Source organism: Chlorocebus sabaeus, chromosome X, assembly GCF_047675955.1.
Source record: "Chlorocebus sabaeus isolate Y175 chromosome X, mChlSab1.0.hap1, whole genome shotgun sequence".
Lineage (NCBI taxonomy): Eukaryota > Metazoa > Chordata > Mammalia > Primates > Cercopithecidae > Chlorocebus > Chlorocebus sabaeus.
In genome coordinates, this window is record NC_132933.1 from 76,743,606 (window position 1) to 76,764,018 (window position 20,413).

The 20,413-nt window shown below is 40.7% G+C and overlaps 1 protein-coding gene across 2 annotated transcripts; it reads right to left on the minus strand.

Annotated features, from left to right (window-relative positions):
* Positions 1 to 319: 319 nt before the first annotated feature.
* On the minus strand, positions 320 to 5,443 carry PBDC1 (polysaccharide biosynthesis domain containing 1). 2 transcript variants are annotated; one of them, XM_007992118.3, is made up of 6 exons: positions 5,294 to 5,443; positions 4,836 to 4,901; positions 3,536 to 3,595; positions 2,874 to 3,014; positions 1,536 to 1,647; positions 320 to 908 (listed from the first exon to the last, which is right to left on the minus strand). In XM_007992118.3, exons 1-6 carry the CDS (start codon positions 5,321 to 5,323, stop codon positions 616 to 618), a joined length of 702 nt encoding a protein of 233 aa, XP_007990309.1. In that variant the 5' UTR covers positions 5,324 to 5,443; the 3' UTR covers positions 320 to 615. The 2 variants fall into 2 exon arrangements, with proteins under 2 accessions (XP_007990309.1, XP_037845434.1); XM_037989506.2 differs by lacking the exon at positions 1,536 to 1,647 and having other exon boundaries at positions 5,294 to 5,425.
* Between the last annotated feature and the right edge of the window lie 14,970 nt (positions 5,444 to 20,413).

The following is a 20,413-nucleotide window of genomic DNA, read 5'->3' on the forward strand; positions in this document are numbered from 1 at the left end:
TCTAATTCTTCTAATATGAACTGGGCTGCATTCACTAGTCTGACAGGTTCAGGCTGCAGATATTTATCAAATCTTTAGTCATATATAGCAAAGAAATCAGGGAGTTATAGTCACTCAGAGATTAAGAGTCAATTCTTACGTAAGGACTTCTAATCCCGACACCGGGTATAACTTAACAAGTTTAGAGAACTTTACTACAGGAAACAGTGAGATGCAGTAAGAAACAGGAGTAAATTATTATATATAAGACATGGTGATGAGATTATATATTTGAAAAAATTTCAAGTGTCAAATACCTTTTTAAAATCAGTCACAGATATAGATAATAAGAATCAAAAGAAATTTATTTACAAATTTCTTACTTGACCAGTGGTGTCATCCAAGAAACAGTATACCAGGAAAAATCAATTAACACCCCACTAATAGTCTTTAGACCAGTTCATACAAGGGAATGACCAGAGCAGTTCCTGACTGTTAGACTAGAAAGATGTCCTCCTGAGTATCCTTCAATTGTACATGAATTTACATTTCACCAAAGGGGTCTGTGCAAGTAGCACCGTGGCACTTGTAGACTCAATTAAGTCAAAGCTTCTAGAGTGCTGTTCCCTGTATACCTTACATAGCTTTTTCACCACTTTTGTTGATTTCTTTGTCAGCTTCTTTCTCTTTTTCTCCTCCTTTGTCAGTTTTGTCTTCTCTGTTGATTCCTTCCTGTTTTTCTCCTCCACTATCAGCTCCTTTCTCTCCTCTGTTCTTGGTGTTCTCTTCTTCTCCATTGTCAGCTCTTTTTTCTCCTCCATTGTTGACTCCTTTCTCGCCTTCTCTGTCCTGAACACTGATATAAACAGCTTTGTTATAGCCTTCCCGGTTCCGAGCAATTTCAATGGCAAAGAATTGTATCCTGGGGGCTGAAAAATGAACAGGATTGATTATCATCCTACTCTCAGTTTATTCCCTAAATCTCTTTTTTTTGAGACAGGGTCTCACTCTGATGACCAGGGCTGGACTGCAGTGGCACAATCACAGCTTACTGCAGCCTCAATTTCCCCGGTTCAAGCAATCCTCCTGCCTCAGTCTCCTGAATAGCTGGAACTACAAACACTCACCACTACAACTACACCTGGCTAATTTTTTAAATGTTTTTGTAGAGATGGGGTCTCCCTATGTTGCCCAGGCTGGTCTCAAAATCCGCAGCTCAAGTGATCCGCCCATGTCAGCCTCCCAAAGTGCTAGGATTACAAGGCATGAGACACTGTGCCTGGCCTGCTCCCTAAATATGCTGGAAATCTGACAAAATTGAAATAACATGCAAACCATTCGAGTATAGTCATAAACTTCAGAGACCTTTAATTCCAATCTCATATTAATGAGATTGAAAATACTTAACTATCTTCAAGTTACATAAAAAATAGCAACAAGATCTTTAAAGATGAAACAAGATAAGGTGACCTAACTATACGTGTAACTGATTCATCAGTAAAACCAGACTGTTCAGTCTCCTTATAGAGAAACAATTCCAGAGGGAAGAAACTCACCAAAGATGGTGTTTTCCTCAGTGTAGCCCTGAGAACAATCTAGTCGCAGCAAAGTACCATAGTTGAAGTCTTCAACAATCCCATTAAACTTCAAGCAGAATGGCCTCCACTTCTATAAAGACAAATACAATGCTTTAGCTGACAAATGCAAGAGGTTGATGTACTAAGGCCAGGAGAGGGACTTCCATTTCCCCGGTAAGGAAAATAATCACAGTGAGACTAGGAATGAGGTGATTGTTGGTTTCACAGTGAAACTAGCAATGCGTTTTTGTGCTACCTACTGTGTCTTTAGACTGGTATTTCCCAAGATGAACAATATTTTACTTGAAAAATATATAAATCCTTTGCTGCAGAATTAAAATATGATTTCTTAAGTAAATTGTTTTGAAGTTATTGGTCAGTTCAGCCCAAAATGGTCTTCTATCCCCACTAAAACACAAATGATTTTAATAAAGAAGTCCATTCAGTAGTGACAATTTTCCAAAGACAAAGATCACTAACTGCCTGCTAGAAGTTAAAAGTGTAGATTCTTGGCTGGGTGCGGTGGCTCGTGCCTATAATCCCAGCACTTTGAAAGGCCGAGGCAGGCAGATTGCTTGAGCTCAGGAGTTTAAGACCAGCCTGGTCAACAAGGTGAAACCCCGCCTCTACCAAAAAATACAAAATATTAGCTGGGCATGGTAGCATATACCTGCAGTCCCACCTACTAGGGAAGCTGAAGCAGGAGGACTGCTTGAGCCTGAGAGGTGGAGGTTGTAGTGAGCTGAGATGGCCTGGGCAACAGAGTGAGACCCTATATTAAAAAAAAAAAAAAAAAAAAAAAAAAAAAAAACTTTAGATTCTTCATTAGCCAAGGGTTTACTCTCAAGGAAAAATTTTTTTTCCTAACTATAAAAGTGTTAGTATCCTATCAAAGTATAGGATAATCACATAAGCAATGAAAAACAGAAGTTTTCCAGTTATCCATGGCCTGTAATCACATGAACTTAAATCCAGAGAATCAAAACACCTTCCTATACCCTATTTGCCACTCCCCATCCAAGTCTTCTGGCTATACGACTTAAATAAACTGATCCATCCTCCTCTGAAAGGGCTGATGGGTGGAGATTTAAAATATCCAAGACAAAAAGGAGAAAAAAATAGACTCAACAACATGAAAAGTCCATAAACTGGAAAAACATTCATTTCCTAACTTAGTTGATTAAAACTAGAAAAGTAGTTCTGGTTCTTCACATATTTTTCTTAAACAAAAAAAAGAGCTTAAATGTAAAAAAACATATTCGCAATCAAAAATTATTGGTTAAATGCTAAGTAATATTTAAGAAAGAGAATTTTTACCTCTTTGGCTGATTCTGACTTGAGTTCTTCTGGGTCCAATACATCTATCCTAAGGGTCTCAAAATTTTTCCGGAACTCAGAGTAAATTTGGTCATCTACTTTGGTGAGTTTCAGGAACTGTGGGTCAACTGATGAAATCAGCTACCAAACAGTAAGACAACATACAGATGCTAGTTTGTAATTTACTATACTTCTATCTTCCCCATTCCCGCCAGAAAACCTTTATGGTTCTCAGGGTAGAAGATCTCTTCAAGAAGTGTCGACAGCCTACATCCTGGATGAAATCATGACAGTTTAAGGCCATAACATATTATTACAATCCCTTCCACCAATCTGGCAGTTGGCTTATTTAACCATAGTACTGCCTGGCTATTGCCCTCCATGGATTGCTCATTCATTCAACAAACATTTATTAAGTGCCTACTATGTATGGGCCAGACGCCCTTTTGTCAGTTAGCATTACAACACTGGGTAAAGCAGCAGAACTCATTGTAGAAACAAATTTGCCTTCACTCCTCTGTTGTCTGTGGGTAAGAACTTACATTAATAAAAACTATCTCCAAAACACAACTGTTTAACTTGCTGAGAATAGTGATAAGCAGAGCATCATATACTATAATTACATGTTTAATTCTGCTTAATGATGAAGACAGACAACTCACCTTGTAATAGACTTCAGCATGTTGCATTGCTCTCATGGCCCAAGCCATCTCAATATCAGGCTGCAAAGGAGTGAAGAATGCCAGGTCATAAATCTCCCCATCCTACTACTGAATAACAAATTAAGGAAGTATGTGGATGTCTAGTTAATGCTCAAGAGGGCTACCAAACTTGATGTTACTGTCAAATGATAAAAACTGGAGTAATAAATTTGGACAATAATTCTTTTGTCCGTATGACAACCAAAAGAAGCTATCTACACAGTGTAATGAACACAGTGAGCCACTGCCTATCTTTTCCCAGCTGCTAGTGAAAGCTGGGAGACTAAATAAAACAGTAGACAAATCACCTTCTCGGGATTGAGTTAAATCATTGTAAAACTGAAATAATACACCCATCAATTCCACTGAGTTGTTGGGTGAACAAAGAATCAAGATGAAAATTACTTTTCATTTTTAAGATTGAAGCATGTCGTAATCATTTTTGTTTGCCAGCCAATTCCCCATACTGTAACACCTAGAAATGAATTAGCACATGAAACAGATCAAGGTTACAATAAGTCTTACCAAGCACCCACCTGTTCCACTGGAATCTCCCATTCCAACAAGACCGAGCTATTTCACTGACTCCAGAAAAAGCCATTTGCATTTGTTATCTCCATGCCTTAGACCATGCACTTTTCCTACCTGCCAGTCCATGTCCTTTGTCCACCTACACTTGGAGGATACAGTTAAAGCTCCATTTCCTCAGTCAAGTCTTCTACTGCCTTGACCCCTTAGGGATTTCTCCTTCAGCTAAATTATTTGGATCTTATGGCCTGACCCACTCATTATATGTATCACATTCTTATTTGGGTGTTTTTACTATTCTCACATCCCCTTGTCTTGTTTTGGAAAATACGTCATATACTTTCTCAGTAATTTTCTAAACCAGACACACATAAGCCACTCCAACTTTGCTGCACAATGGAATCCCTCAGAGACCCTTTAAAAATACTGATTCTTGGCTCTCATTCCCCAGACATTCTGATTTAGATGGTATGAACAGCAATCTAGGCAGCGGGATGTTTAAAAGTTCCCCAGTAATTCTAAAGTGTGGCCAACTTGGGGAACCACTTTCACAGGCGTTAATCCTGCGTTTGTGTACTAAGATTAAAACGAATTGAACGCAGGTGCGGTTTGTGGTGTAAGCGGAGAGGGTCTGCGGTAGATTATCAGGACATGAAGTTGTAACTTAGCGGCAGGTGCTGCAGAGATCCCAGGCTAGCTGAGTGGGTGGGAGCTGTGGGTGAGTCATACTCACATCGTTGCCATACGACTCTGCTGGGAGAGAAAGCGCATGTGCCACAGACACCAACTCCCCGGAAACCTAGAAAGGGGGAAAAAGAGTTCAAGGCTCCACCCAAGGCCGGGCACGGTGGCTCGTGCCTGTAATCCCAGCACTTTGGGAGGCTGGAGGCGGGCGGATCGCCTGAGCCCAGGAGTTTGAGACCAGCCTGGGTGACATGGCGAAACCCCGTCTCTACAAAAAATACAAAAAAAGTTAGCTGGGCGTGGTGGCACGGGCCCGTAGTCCCAGCTCCTCGGGAGGCTGAGGTGGGCGGAAGACCTGAATCCCGGAGGTCGAGGCTGCAGTGAGCCGTGATCCCACCACTGCGCTCCAGCCTGGGCGACTGAGTGACACCCTGTCTCAAAAAAGAAAAAAAAAGGCTCCACCTGGCTCGACCTCCCCACTCACCCGACCCCAGAACAGCGTCTCACCAGTTCATCAGTTCCACTGGTGGCCGCCATTTTGCAAACCAGAAAGCGTGGGTCCTTCCGCAGCTGATTGGAAAGCTGAGCCGGATCAGAGTCGTTCACAACTGGCGGCTCCACAGTGCACTCTCCCTCCCGCTGAGGAAGTTGCTGGCTCCGCCTTACCCTCCCCGCGCAGGCGCAGAGGTGGAGTACTGGTGCGTAGGCTGGACTGCTTGAGAGATCTGAGGTGATTGACTGATCAGTAATTTCGGTGGTGATCACGGGAAAAGGTTGAGTTAAAATAGTGCCCCTTTCGTGTCTTCACTGCGCCGTGTGCCCAGACAAAATTCAAATTCACTCTCTATTCAAGTGCGCATATACGCACATGCGCATATACATACACCCCAGTACCCCCAACCAGGGAGTGATTCACGAAAAGGCATGGTACTAGGGCGCGGAGTGCAGGGATGAAGAATTTAGTGCCTGCCTTGGAAGAACTAGATATAGTGAGGGACTGGACACAGTAGTGCTCACAGCATAGCATCGGATGTTGTGGGAGCATGAATGGGGGATACCTAAGCCAAATTATGAAGGGAGCTTAGCCAAGCAGACAGGGAAAGACAGTCCAGGCAGAGGGAAGAGCACAAACAAAGCCATTAATGGCACCTTGCTGGGAATTACAAAAACAGTATAGCTGAATCCAGAGTGGAGTCATCGAGGGAGCACAGGGCCTTTGGTATGCTGAATGTTAGGGAGTAGAGAGTTTACCCTTAGAGCAACAGTAAGCTACTGAAGATTTTTAAGTAGGCCAGCTTCATGGTCAGACTTAACTTTTTTGATCTCTGTAACACAACATGGAAGATTAATTTGAGGAAGACGAAATTGGAGACAGAGACGCCAGCTTGAAGGCAGTGGGTGATGAAAATCTAAACTAAAGCAGTGACAGTTGAGATGAATTTTGAGAATTAATGGGGCTTATAATCAACAGGACTTTTTGACTAATTTCATGTAGAGGATAAAGGAGAATTAGGATTCCACTATGACTCCCAGATTTCAGAATAGGATTTGGGGATAAATATCGTTGAGCAAGGGAACACAGAGGAGGGATGATGAGTTTAATTTGAGAAGTTAAGTTTAGAAGAGCCTATGGGGCATTCAGATAGAATTGACCAGGCAGAGGGAGATCTGATCGGAGATAAGTTTGATAGTTGGTACTTCAGGTTTAGTTGAGCTTTTATAAGAAATCTATAAAGAACTGTAAAGACACAAAAAGCAGCAGGTCAAGCATTTATGAAGGAAAAAAGGCAGGAAAAAAAAAAGACTTTAAAAAAAGTTGTCAGTTGTCTGTCAAAGAACAAGGCAGAGCCTCACAGAAACCAAAGGATGTAAGAGCTTCTAGAAAAAAGTGGTGAGCAGAACCCAGTACTCTCAGTTGAGTATACTAAGCATAAACATATAGGGAGGTTGACAACCTTAGCAAGAGCAGGTTTAGTAGAATGGTCATTGACAACCTGAACAAGGGCAGAAGTCAGATGGTAGTGGGTTGAAGAGGGAGTGGGAGATAAAGAAGAGATGTTGGTGATCATGGAAAGTTCTTCCAAAACAGGTGCAGCTAGAAAGAAACATGAGGTCTAGGGACTTTTTTTAAAAATCGGGGTAAAGACCAGATAATATAAAAATTTACCATTTTAATCATTTTTAAGTGTACACTTAGGTAGTGTTAAGTATATTTACATTGTTGTGTGACAGATCTCCAGAACTTTTTCATCTTGCAAAATTGAAACTCCGTATGCATTAAAGAACAATTCTCCACTTTCCTCTCCTTTTGGCCCCGGTAGCCACCATTCTATTTTCTATGAATTTAATTACGTTAGACACTGCATATAACTGGAGTCATACCGTATTTTTCTTTTGGGGACTGAATAATGTCCTCAAGTTTCATCCACTTTGTAGCATATGACAGGATTTCCTACATTTTTAAAGCTGAATAATATTCCATTAAGGCCAGGTGTGGTGACTCATGCCTGTAATCCTAACACTTTGGGAGGCTGAGGCAGGCGGCTCACTTGAGATCAGGAGTTCGAAACCAGCCTGGCTAACACGGTGAAAGCCCATCTGTACTAAAAATACAAAAAAAAAATTAGCCAGACATGGTGGCGGGTGCCTGTAATCCCAGCTACTTGGGAGGCTGAGACAGGATAATTGCTTGAACCTGGGAGGCAGAGGTTGCAGTGAGCCGAGATCGCGCCACTGCACTCCAGCCTGGGTGACAGAGTGAGACTGTCTCACAAAAAAAAAAAAAAAAAAAAAAAAAAAAAAAATCGATTGTATGTAAATACCACATCTTGTTTATCCATTTATTCATTGATAAACACTTGGGTTACTTTCACCTTTTGGCTATTGTGCATAATGCTGCTATGAACGTGAGTGTACAAATATCACTGTGAGACCTTGCTTTCGGTTTTTTTTTTTTGTTTTTTTTTTTTTGGATATTTACCCAGAATTAGGATCACTGGATCATATAATTAATCATATGGTTAATGGGTCTTATTTTTAATGTTTTAGGGAACCCAGGCACTTTAAAAATTATTTTCAGTTTAGAGAAACTTAAGAGTACTGAGTAACTGGCCTTATGCAAAATACTTTCCTGGAGGATAAGCTAGGTCTATCTCCAAAGAAACTTCATGAATGAAGAGAGATAGCAAAAGTAGGAAATAGTGCTGCAATAAAAATACATGTGTATGTGTCTTTACAATAGAATGATTTATAATCCTTTGGGTATATACCCAGTAATGGGATTGCTGGGTCAAATGGTATTTCTAGTTCTAGATCCTTGACAAATCACCACGCTGTCTTCCAGAATGACTGAACTAATTTACACTCCAACTAACAGTGGAAAAGCGTTCCTATTTCTCCACATCCTCTCCAGCATCTGTTGTTTCCTGACATTTTAATGATCGCCATTCTAACTGACATGAGATGGTATCTCATCGTGGTTTTGATTTGCATTTCTTTAATGACCAGTGATGATCAACTTTTTTTCATATGTTTGTTGGCTGCATAAATGTCTTCTTTTGAGAAGTGTCTGTTCATATCCTTTGCCCACTTTTTGATGAAGTTGGTTTTTTTGTTTGTTTGTTTGTTTGTAAATTTGTTTAAGTTCTTTGTAGATTCTGGATATGAGCCTTTTGTCAGATGGGTAGATCACAAAAAATTTTCTCCCATTCTGTATGTTGCCTGTCCACTCTGATGATAGTTTCTTTTGCTGTGCAGAAGCTCTTTAATTTAATTAGATCTCATTTGTTAATTTTGGCTTTTGTTACCGTTGTTTTTGGTGTTTTAGTCATGAAGTCTTTGCCCATACCTATGTCCTAAATGGTATTGCCTAGGTTTTCTTCTAGGGTTTTTATGGTTTTAGGTCTTACGTTTAAGTCTTTAAATCATTTGAGTTAATTTTTGTATAATGTATAAGGAAGGGATCCAGTTTCGGCTTTCTGCATATGGCTAGCCAGTTTTCCCAACACCATTTATTAAATAGGGAATCCTTTCCCCATTGCTTGTTTTGTCAAAGATCTGATGGTTGTATATGTGTGGAGTTATTTCTGAGGCCTCTGTTATGTTCCAGTGGTCTATATATCTGTTTTGGTAGCAGTACCATGCTGTTTTGGTTAATGCAGCCTTATAGTATAGTATGAAGTTAGGTAGTGTGATGCCTCCAGCTTTGTTGTTTTTGCTTAGGATTGTCTTGGCTATACGGGCTCTTTTTTGGTTCCATATGAAATTGAAAGGAGTTTTTTCCAATTCTGTGAGGACAGTCTATGGTAGCTTGATGGGCATAGCATTGAATCTATGAATTACTTTGGGCAGTATGGCCATTTTGACGATATTGATTCTTCCTAGCCATGAGCATGGAATATTTTTACATTTGTTTGTGTCCTGTCTGATTACCTTGAGCACTGGTTTTTAGTTATCCTTATAGAGGTGCTTCACATCCATTGTAAGCTGTCTTCCTAGGTATTTTATTCTCATTGTAGCAATTGTGAATTGGAGTTTACTCATGATTTGGCTCTCCGTTGATCTGTTATATTGGTGTATAGGAATGCTTGTGATTTTTGTACATGGATTTTGTATCCTGACACTTTGCTGAAGTTGTTTATCAGCTTAAGGAGATTTTGGACTGAGATGGTGGGGTTTTCTAAATATACATTCATGTCCTCTGCAAACAGGGACAATTTGACTTCCTCTTTTCCTAATTGAATACCCCTTATTTCTTTCTCTTGCCTGATTGCCCTGGCCAGAACTTCCAATACTATGTTAAATAGAAGTGGTGAGAGAGGGCATCCTTATCTTGTGCCGGTTTTCAACAGGAATGCTTCCAGTTTTTGCCCATTCAGTATGACATTGGCTGTGGGTTTGTCATAAATAGCTCTTATTATTTTGAGATATCTTCCATTAATACCTAGTTTATTGAGAGTTTTTAGCATGAAGGGCTGTTGAATTTTATGGAAGGTCTTTTCTGCATCTATTGAGATAATCATGTGGTTTTTGTCTTTGGTTCTGTTTATGTGATGGATTACGTTTATTGATTTGCTTATGTTGAATCAGCCTTGCAACCCCGGGATGAAGCTGACTTGACTGTGTTGGATAAGCTTTTTCATGTGCTGCTGGATTTGGTTTCCCAGTACTTTATTGAGGATTTTTGCATCGATGTTCATCAGGGATATTGGCCTGAAATTTTCTTTTTTTGTTGTGTCTCTGCCAGGTTTTGGTATTGGGATGATGCTGGCCTCATAAAATGAGTTAGGGAGGAGTCCCTCCTTTTCTATTGTTTGGAATAGTTTCAGAAGGAATGGTACCAGCTCTTCTTTGTACCTCTGGTAGAATCTGGCTGTGAATGTGTCTGGTCCTGGACATTTTATGGTTGGTAGGTTATTAATTGCCACCTCAATTTCAGACCTTGTTATTGGTCTCTTAAGGGTTTCGACTTCTTCCTGGTTTAGTCATGGGAGGGTGTATGCTTCGAGGAACGTACCCATTTCTTCTGGATTTTCTAGTTTATTTGCATAGCAATGTTTATAATATTCTCTGATAGTAGTTTGTATTTCTGTGGGATCAGCAGTGATATCCCCTTTATCAGTTTTTATTGCATCTATTTGATTCTTCTCTCTCTTTTTTTTTTTTTTTTTCTGTATTAGTCTGGCTAGTGGTCTATATTTTTTATCTTTTCAAAAATCCAGCTTCTGGATTCATTAATTTTTTTGAAGGGTTTTTCATGTCTCTATCCCCTTCAGTTCTCTGATCTTAGTTATTTCTTAACTTCTGCTAGCTTTTGAATTTATTTGCTCCTACTTCTCTAGTTGTTTTAAATGTGATGTTAGGGTGTTGATTTTAGATCTTTCCTGTTTGCTTTTATGGGCATTTAGTGCTATAAATTTCCCTCTAAACACTGTTTTAACTGTGTCCCAGAGATTCTGGTACGTTGTGTCTTTGTTCTCATTGTTTTTAATGAACATCTTTACTTCTGCCTTCATTTTGCTATTTACCCAGTAGTCATTCAGGAGCAGGTTATTCAGTTTCCATGTAGTTATGTGGTTTTGAGTGAGTGTCTTAATCCTACCTTCTAATTTAATTGCACTGTGGTCTGAGAGACTGTTTGTTATGATTTATGTTCTTTTGCATTTGCTGAGGGGTGTTTTACTTCCATTTATATGGTCAGTATTAGAATAAGTGCAATGTGGTACTGAGAAGAATGTATATTCTGTTGATTTGGGGTGGAAAGTTCTGCAGATGTATATTAGGTCTGCCTGGTCCAGAGCTGAGTGAAGTCCTGGATATTCTTGTTAATATTCTGTCTCATTGATCTTTCTAATATTCGCACTGAGGTGTTAAAGTCTACCACTATTATTGTGTGGGAGTCTAAGTCTCTTTGTAGGTCTCTATGAACTTGCTTTACGAATCTGGGTGCTCCTGTATTTGGGTGCATATATATTTAGGATAGTTAGCTCTTTTTGTTTCATTGATCCCTCTACCATTATGTGATGCCCATCTTTGTCTTTTTTGATCATTGTTGGTTTAAAGTCAGTTTTATCAGAGACTAGGATTGCAACCCCTGCTTTCTTTTTTGCTCTCCATTTGCTTTGTAAATATTCCTCCATCCCTTTCTTTTGAGCCTATGTGTGTCTTTGCACGTGAGATGCATCTGAATACAGCACACTGATAGGTCTTGACTCTTTATCCAATTTGCCAATCTGTGTCTTTCAATTGGGGCAGTTAGCCCATTTACACTTAAGGTTAATATTGTTATGTGTAAATTTGATCCTGTCATTGTGATCCTAGCTGGTTATTTTGCCCATTAGTTGATTCAGTTTCTTCATAGTGTCGATGGTCGTTACAATTTGGTACATTTTTGTAGTAACTGGTACTGGTTGATCCTTACCATGTTTAGTGCTTCCTTCAGGAGCTCTTGTAAGGCAGGCCAGGTGGTGACAAAATCTCTCGGCATTTGCTTGTCTGTAAAGGATTTTATTTCTCCTTCTCTTATGAAGCTTAGTTTGGCTGGATATGAAATTCTAGGTTGCAAATTCTTTTCTTTAAGAATGTTGAATATTGGCCCCCACTCTCTTCTGGCTTGTAGGGTTTCTGCCAAGAGATCCACTGTTAGTCTGATGGGATTCCCTTTGTGGGTAGCCCAACCTTTCTTTCTGACTGACCTTAATATTTTATTCCTTCATTTCAGCCTTGGTGAACCTGACGATTGTGTGTCTTGGGGTTGCTCTTCTTGAAGAGTATCTTTGTGGTGTTCTCTGTATTTCCCGAATTTGATCGTTGGCCTGCCTTGTTAGGTTGGGGAAGTTCTCCTGGATAATATCCTGAGGAGTGTTTTCCAACTTGGTTTCATTCTTCCTGTCACTTTCAGGTACACTTATCAAACACAGATTTGGTCTTTTCACATAGTCCCATGTTTCTTGGGGGCTTTGTTTGTTTCTTTTCCCTCTTCTTTCTCTAATCTTGTCTTCTCACTTTATTTCTTTGAGTTGATCTTCAATCTCTGATATCTTTCCTTCCACTTGATCCATTCAGCTGTTGATTCTTGTGTATGCTTCACAAAGTTCTTGTGCTGTGTTTTTCAGCTCCATCAGGTCATTTATTTTCTTCTCTAAACTGGTTATTTTAGTTAGCAATTCATCTATCCTTTTTTAAGGTTCTTAGCTTCCTTGCATTGGGTTACAACATGCTCCTTTAGCTCAGAGGAGTTTGTTATTACCCACCTTCTGAAGCCTACTTCTGTTAATTTATCAAACTCATTCTCCATCCAGTTTTGTTCCCTTGCTGGAGAGGAGTTGTGATCCTTTGGAGGAGAAGAGGCATTCTGGTTTTTGGAATTTTCAGCCTTTTTGTGCTGATTTCTCCCCATCTTCGTGGATTTATCTACCTTTGGTCTTTGAAGTCAGTGACCTTAGGCTGGGGTCTCTGAATTGACATCCTTTTTGTTGATGATGACACTATTACTTTCTCTTTGTTAGTTTTCCTTCTAACAGTCAGGCCCCTCTGCTGCAGGTCTGCTGGAGTTTGCTGGGGGTCCACATCAGACCCTTTTTGCCTGGTTATCACCAGCAGAGGCTGCAGAACAGCAAAGATTGCTGTCTGTTCCTTCCTTTGTAAGCTTCTTCCTAGAGGGGCACCTGCCAGATGCCAGCCAGAGCTCTCCTGTTTGAGGTGTCTGTCGGCCCTCCCAGTAAGGATACATGGGGGTCAGGGACCCACTTGAGGAGATAGTCTTTCCCTTATCAGAGCTCGAACGCTGTGCTGGGAGATCCGCTGCTGTCTTCAGAGCTGACATGTAGGAACGTTTAAGTCTGCTGAAGCTGTGCCCCCAACCACCCCTTCCCCCAGGTGCTCTGTCTCAGGGAGGTGGGTGTTTTATCTATAAGTCCCTGAATGGGGCTGCTGCCTTGTTTTCAGAGATGCGCCCTCCAGAGAGGAGGGAATCTGGAGAGGCAGTCTGACTGCAGTGGCCTGGCTGAGTGAGGTGTGCTGGGCTCCTCCCAGATGGAACTTCTAGGCAGCTTTGTTTACACTGTGAGGGTGAAACCACCTACTCAAGCCTCAGCAATGGCAGACACCCTTCACCCCACCAAGCTGGAGCATCCCAGATTGAGCTCAGACTGCTGTGGTAGCAGCGAGAATTTCAAGCCAGTGGATCTTAGCTTGCTGGGTTCCGTGGGGTTGAGACCCACCGAGCCAGACCACTTGGCTCCCTGGCTTCAGTCTCCTTTCCAGGGGAGTGAACGGTTCTGTCTTGCAGGCATTCCAGGCACCACTGGGGTTTGAAAAACTCCTGCGGCTAGCTCAGTGTCTGCCCAAATGGCTGCCCAGTTTTGTGCTGGAAACCCAGGGCCATGGTGGCATGGGCACCAGAGTGAATCTCCTGGTCTGTGGGTTGTGAAGACTGTAGGAAAAGCACAGTATCTGGGCCAAAGTGCACAGTACAGTCCCTAATGGCTTCCCTTGGCTAGGAGAGGGAGCTCCCAGACCCCTTGCACTTCCCTGGTGAGGTGACACCCCACTCTGCTTCGGCTCACCCTCCTTGGGCTGCACCCAGTGTTCAATCAGTCCCAGTGAGATGAACCAGGTACCTTAGTTGGAAATGCAAAAATCACCCACCTTCTGCATTGATCTCACTGGGAGCTGCAGACTGGAGCTGTTCCTATTCAGCCATCTTGCCAGGCAGGGCTCCTGTTTTCCTTATTTCTTACATACACTATACACCCCATTAAATTTGTCATTCAATCCCCAATATTTGTTGATTGCCTACTCAGAGCTATGCCCATATGTGTCTAAGACCTAGACATGTAGTGATGAAAAATGTACAGTACCCTCTCATAATGCACTCATCCTAGTGAGATATATTGTTATACTAAAACTGACCATTACAAAAAAAAAAAAAAAAAGACAGTAGTAATTATAATGATAGCAATTCCAAGGAATAGCACAGTGGCTGACACATATTAGAGGAGTGCCATGACTTTTTGTGGCATGAATGGATTAATGACAATACATTCAAAGCATTACTGGAAGACAAAGACATGAAACCTATCCTGTGAGCATTCTGGAACACGCTTGACTCCTGAAGTGAATACATCTTAAGGTTAAGGTTAAAAGCTCCTGATACGTTAAGTTCCCATGAAAACCTTAGCAGGTATCACTTTTGACTGAATATCTTCCATAGGTAAGGGTACAGAAATAACTATTGTTAACTGCTGACTATGGATCACATGAGACTCAGACTGTCCCATACCAGTCTGTGTTAATATATGAGTATGTGTGTGCACATATGCATGAATGCACTTAAGAAAAAGAGTGTAATCCCAGCAGTTTGGGAGGCCAAGATGGGTGGGTCACTTGAGCTCAGGAGTTCGAGACCAGCCTGGGCAACATGGCAAAACTCCATCTCTACTAACAATACAAAAAATTAGCTGGGCGTGGTGGTTCCAGATACTTGGGAGGCTGAGGTGGGAGGATCACCTGAGTCCGGGAGGTGGAGGTTGCAGTGAACCGAGATCATGCCACTGCACTTCAGCCTGGGTGACAGAGTGAGACCCAATCTCAAAAAAAAAAAAAAAAAAAAAAAAAAAAAAAAAGAAAAAGAAAGAAAAGAAAAGAAAGAAAAGAAAGAAAAGTAAAAGAAAAAGAGTGACACCTCTCCAACTATACCAGGGGCAGTACAAATGATCTGGAATCAGGATAGATTTAAATTCACTTCCTCCTTGGAAGTTACCAACCTGACTCTCATACTCAGTCTTGGGGCCATGATGGTTTGTGGTTAAAGTTATGTCATCTTTTATTTCAGAGGCAACTGAGTTTTATTATCTATGTGGCCTTAGGCAACTCTCTTAAATGCAGAGTCTTGGCTTCCTCACTTTGAAAGTGAAGATTACAGACACACTTGACTTATGTGCTTATTTTAATGATGGAATTATATAAGACATGAATGTATGGGCTCTTAGCACAGGGACTAGAATATACCAAATGCTCAGTAAATTATAGATCACTCAGAATGCCATGGACTTTCCAGACATAGCTCAGGTTTAAGCTCTAATATTATTTTCTGCAAAGGTTATTTTGTTCCACATCTGTGAAGGGAGATACCTGGGTTGAGCATGGGGGAGAAATAGGCATATGTTAGCCTAGTACTTGTGGGTCCAGCTGCAACTCCTTGATACTGTGGTGAGTTGGGACTATCACATTGGATGCGCATTGACCCCAGACATGCCCATCTCTTTGCAGTGCATCATAGGCTTTCCCCAAGGACGTTCTGAAAGCCCCACTCAGAAAGCACAACACCAGGATGTTATAGACAAGACTTTGAATTTTAGAGGCAGGCAGCTCTGGATTTTAAAGAGGAAAATGAACTGAGCCCATGGTTTTTCTCTCTATAGTCACTGTTTTCTCCTTCCCTTCATTGACTTTATTTACTCTGTCTCAATGCTCCCTTTCTTCCTTCTTTCTTGTTTTACTTTCTTGTAGTCACAGAGCAATTTTTCATAGAAACATAAAACATTTTTAAATACTATTAACACTTGGTAATTCAAGCCCCATCTTTAAATTTTCTCAGCTAGAAATGCAGAAAAGTTTCTGCCTCAGTTGTGCTTTTTTTCAAACTAATCAGAACAATTTGGTCATTTCGGAATTGGACTAATTTTTCACTCAGAATTGTCTGAAACTTTTCTCACGCCCATAATCCAGATATCCTTTGTCATTCCATTCCATTCTCAGGTAAAGATATGGCACTGTATGTCAGAATATAACATCAAGCCTTCCTCTGTCTAAGCCTGGTGATAACATTGGTGGCCATCACACCCTGGCTGGGGCTACTAAGTATATTGCTGCAGAGCTCACTAGGTGAGCAGCCAGAGGAGAGAGAGGAATGAGAGTAGTGATGAGCTTTTCCTGATGACTTGGTATTTACTCTGTTCTGATTCAGACACATCTACAGGATAATTCAGGGCTCTGGACCAAGGAATAACCAGACTTCTCTAAGAATGGCTCCTTTGTGCTGGTGGCACAAGAGTAACCTTTGTTTTGACCACAGGCCCACCAGTTGCACTGACCAACTGCTTTGAGATGGAGTTATTTAGGCTGTGCCAAGTGACTTGCACTGTTTCTGAACTCATAAATATAACTTGTAGCCCTCACTGGATTCATATTTGATCCCATGGGAGCTGGGCAAAGGAGATGCACCTGAGAAGGCAATGTAGTCCTCTCTTCAAAAATCATCACTTTCCTCAAACAGCCACAGTGTTATGTAGTGGGCCAAGCTGAGCTTCCTGGATATTACTTCCTAAGGATGTCATTTTCTAGTATCCTTTTTAGTTCCCAAATCAAAGAGATATCTGACAGAAAAGAAATAGTATCTCACCATGATTAAAATTTTTATTACCTGATTAACTTTGATATTAAGTATCTTTTTCTGTGAAAGATGGGTGGGTGAAAGAAAGCAGGAAAGTCATTTATGATAGTAACCACACATACCCAACAATACCTGAAATGTAGCAAGTGACACCATTTAATATCATCATAGTAGCATGCATACAACATTATTTTACTCCGATAGAAAATAGTCAATTGGGAAGTAAATTAAAGAACTAAGAGTCATTATATATTGGTTGTAGAATTATGGCAACCTTTTCATTTATTGTGAAAACCTTCCCCTACTTTCCAAGTTTTCTCAAGATTTCAAGTGCATATGATGGGTTAAATATAACAACAAAACCTGGAATAAAGGGCTGGCATTACTGGTGAGAAAAGATTGAGTAAGCTGGCTCCAGAAGCATTGCCTGAGGGCATTCACTGAGGTAAAAGGAAGCAAGAGAAGCTTTCTGGGCCTTATCACTGAAATGCAGGTAATTATTCATGATCTTTAATCTATCTTTACCCCAAGGCTACCTGGTGCACCTGTATACTGATGAAGTCCTATAATGTGTATACCAGAAGCCTGCATTGCTAAGGGGTTACTTGTTGGAAAGTTTTTACTTGACAAGGGTGGTTTTTAAGTGGTTCTATAAATGAGCCCAATAGGCAGGATTTTTCTTTCCTTTTATTTTTTCTTTATTTTTTATTTTACTTTAAGTTCTGGGATACATGTACAGAACATGCAGATTTGTGATATAGATATACATGTGCCATGGTGGTTTGCTGCACCCATCAACCCCTCGTCTAGGTTTTAAGCCCCGCATGCATTAGGTATTTGTCCTAATGCTCTCCCTTCCCTTGTCCCTCACCCCCCGACAGGCCCTGGTGTGTGATATTCCACTCGCTGTGTCCATGTGTTCTCATTGTTCATTTTAAATAGTATTTAAAAATGTTTTATGTTTCTATGAAAAACTGCTCTGTGACTACAAGAAAGTAAAACAAGAAAGAAAGAAGAAAGGGAGCATTGAGACAGAGTAAACAAAGCCAATGAAGGGAAGGAGAAAACAGTGACTATAGACAGAAAAACCATGGGCTCAGTTCATGAGTGAGAATATATGGTATTTGGTTTTCTGTTCCTGTGTTAGTTTGAATGATGGCTTCCAGCTTCATCCATGTCCCTACAAAGGACATGAACTCACTCTTTTTTATGGCTGCATAGTATTCCATGTTGTGTATATGCCACATTTTCTTTATCCAGTCTGTTGTTGGTGGGCATTTGGGTTGGTTCCAAGTCTTTGCTATTGTGAACAGTGCCGCAGTAAACACATGTGCATGTGTCTTTATAGTAGAATGATTTATAATCCTTTTGGGTATATACCCAGTAGTGGGATGGCTGTGTCAAATGGTATTTCTGGTTCTAGATCCTTGAGGAATCGCCACATTGTCTTCCACAATGGTTAAACTAATTTACACTCCCACCAACAGTGGAAAAGCATTCCTATTTCTCCAATGCCTCACCAGCATCTGTTGTTTCTTGACTTTTTAATGATCATCATTCTAACTGGCATGAGATGGTATCTCATTGTGGTTTGATTTGCATTTCTCTAATGACCAGTGGTGATGAGCTTTTTTTCATATGTTTGTTGGCTGCATAAATGTCTTCTTTTGAGAAGTGTCTGTTCATATCATTTGCCCAGTTTTTGATGGGTTTGTTTGTTTTTTTCTTTTAAATTTGTTTAAGTTCCTTCTAGATTCTGGATATTAGACCTTTGTCAGATGGATGGATTGCAGAAATTTTCTCCCATCGTGTAGGTTGCCCGTACACTCTGATGATAGTTTCTTTGGCTGTGAAGAAGTTGTTTGGTTTAATTATATTCCATTTGTCAATTTTGGCTTTTGTTGAATTGCATTTGGCATTTTAGTCATAAAGTCTTTGTCCTGGCCTGTGTCGTGAATGGTATTGCCTAGGTTTGTTTCTAGGGTTTTTATGGTTTTAGGTTTCACATTTAAGTGTTTAATCCATCTTGAGTTTATTTGTGTATAAAGTATAAGGAAGGGGTCCAGTTTCTGTTTTCTGCATATGGCTAGCCAGTTTTCCTAGCACCATTTGTTAAATAGGGAATCATTTCCCCATAGCATGTTTTTGTCAGGTTTGTCGAAGATCAGATAATTGTAGATGTGTGATATCAATAGGTTGGATTTTTCAAGATAGCGATGTCTTAGAAATGTCACAGTGCCACTGAAAGTCTAGCCATTGGTACATTTAATACTGCATTTCTAAAACCCAGATAAGGTTGCTGGAGATATTACAAACAGGGAGTAGACAGTCAAAACAGTTTAGTCAGGAGAAAGGAACCGTGAATGTGACTGGGGTAAGGTATCTGAGCTACAACCGGCAGCAAATTCATATGGGTCTGCAGCAATCTCAATTCTCGCCTCCTCAGAAGAAAGAATTCCACTGAGAGGCAGAAGGCAGAAAAAGAGACCAAGGCAAGTTTCAGAGCAGGAGTGGAAATTTATTTAAAAAGCGTTTAGAACATAAAAGAAAGTACACTTGGAAGAGGCCCAAGCGGGCAAATGAACGTCAAGTGTGGTGTTTAACCTTGATCCTAGAACTTTATAGACTGGCTCATTTTCCATGATTCTTCCCGTAGGGTAGGCTGCCCCATGCACAGTACCCTCCTTACCCTTGGGAGGCGAGCATGCACAGTGGGTTTAGGAAGTTATACGGATTCCCGCCTGAGGCTTTCTTCACCTTTCTGGTGAAGTGTCAATAGGAAGGTCATACTCTGTCATTTTGTCTTTTAATTCATATGCTTGAGCTCACTCCCACAACACCTGATTTTACTGGAAGCCCTTTTTGTTTCTCCCTGGCATTCAGTTAACCACGTTAATGTTAACAGCTGTAGATCAGGAGGAGATTATCTCTCCCTGACTCCAGGTGCCAAATTACCATTTTTAGACAGACAATGTGATAATTGTTGAACCATCACCCAATCACGTGATATTCCTGGTGGGTGCTGGGGAGAAAGCACTCTCCTGTCCCTCTCATGCGTGTCTAACTACATATAACATGAAAGTGTGTTGGAATCAGATGCAAAGAGAAAAGCAGAGATGAATGGCAACAAGTAGGTGGTTTAACAGATTTTTTTTCTAGCAGGCAATATAAATATGCTAAGATGAAAGGTTCTCATTAATACAGGACATGTAAGATGAAAATAAACAAAGATAATCATTTTTGTGAAAAGACCCAGTAGATAATCTCACAGCTTCTTTTTCCGGCAGAAAATATGGATGTGCTAGGATTGAAGGTACTTGTCATCACCAATCTAATGGGCTCAACTGGGACAAGTGATTGCATTTTTTTCTCAGATGGTGGGCTACATAACAAGAATTTAGCATTAAACAGACAGGTGTGCCAGTGTTGCTGCTAGTGGAAAGTGCACCAATATACACGCTACTTCAGGATAAGATTGGCAGACATGCTTTGGTCCAACATTGGCATGCAAAAGGGACGAACAAACGTAGAGAACCATCATATCTTGCCACCAAGAACAAGATTTAAGAAAAGATCTGTGGCCGTGGTCATGTATGATGTAGCTCAGTCACCCCAGAAACAGATGATGTTATGAAAAGCGTAAGCTGATTCCAGTTTGGCTCCGGCAGAGTGAGGGCAGAAGAGAGGACAGCATGTTGGAAGGGAATCCAGAGAGTTAACCAGAGATTAAATCC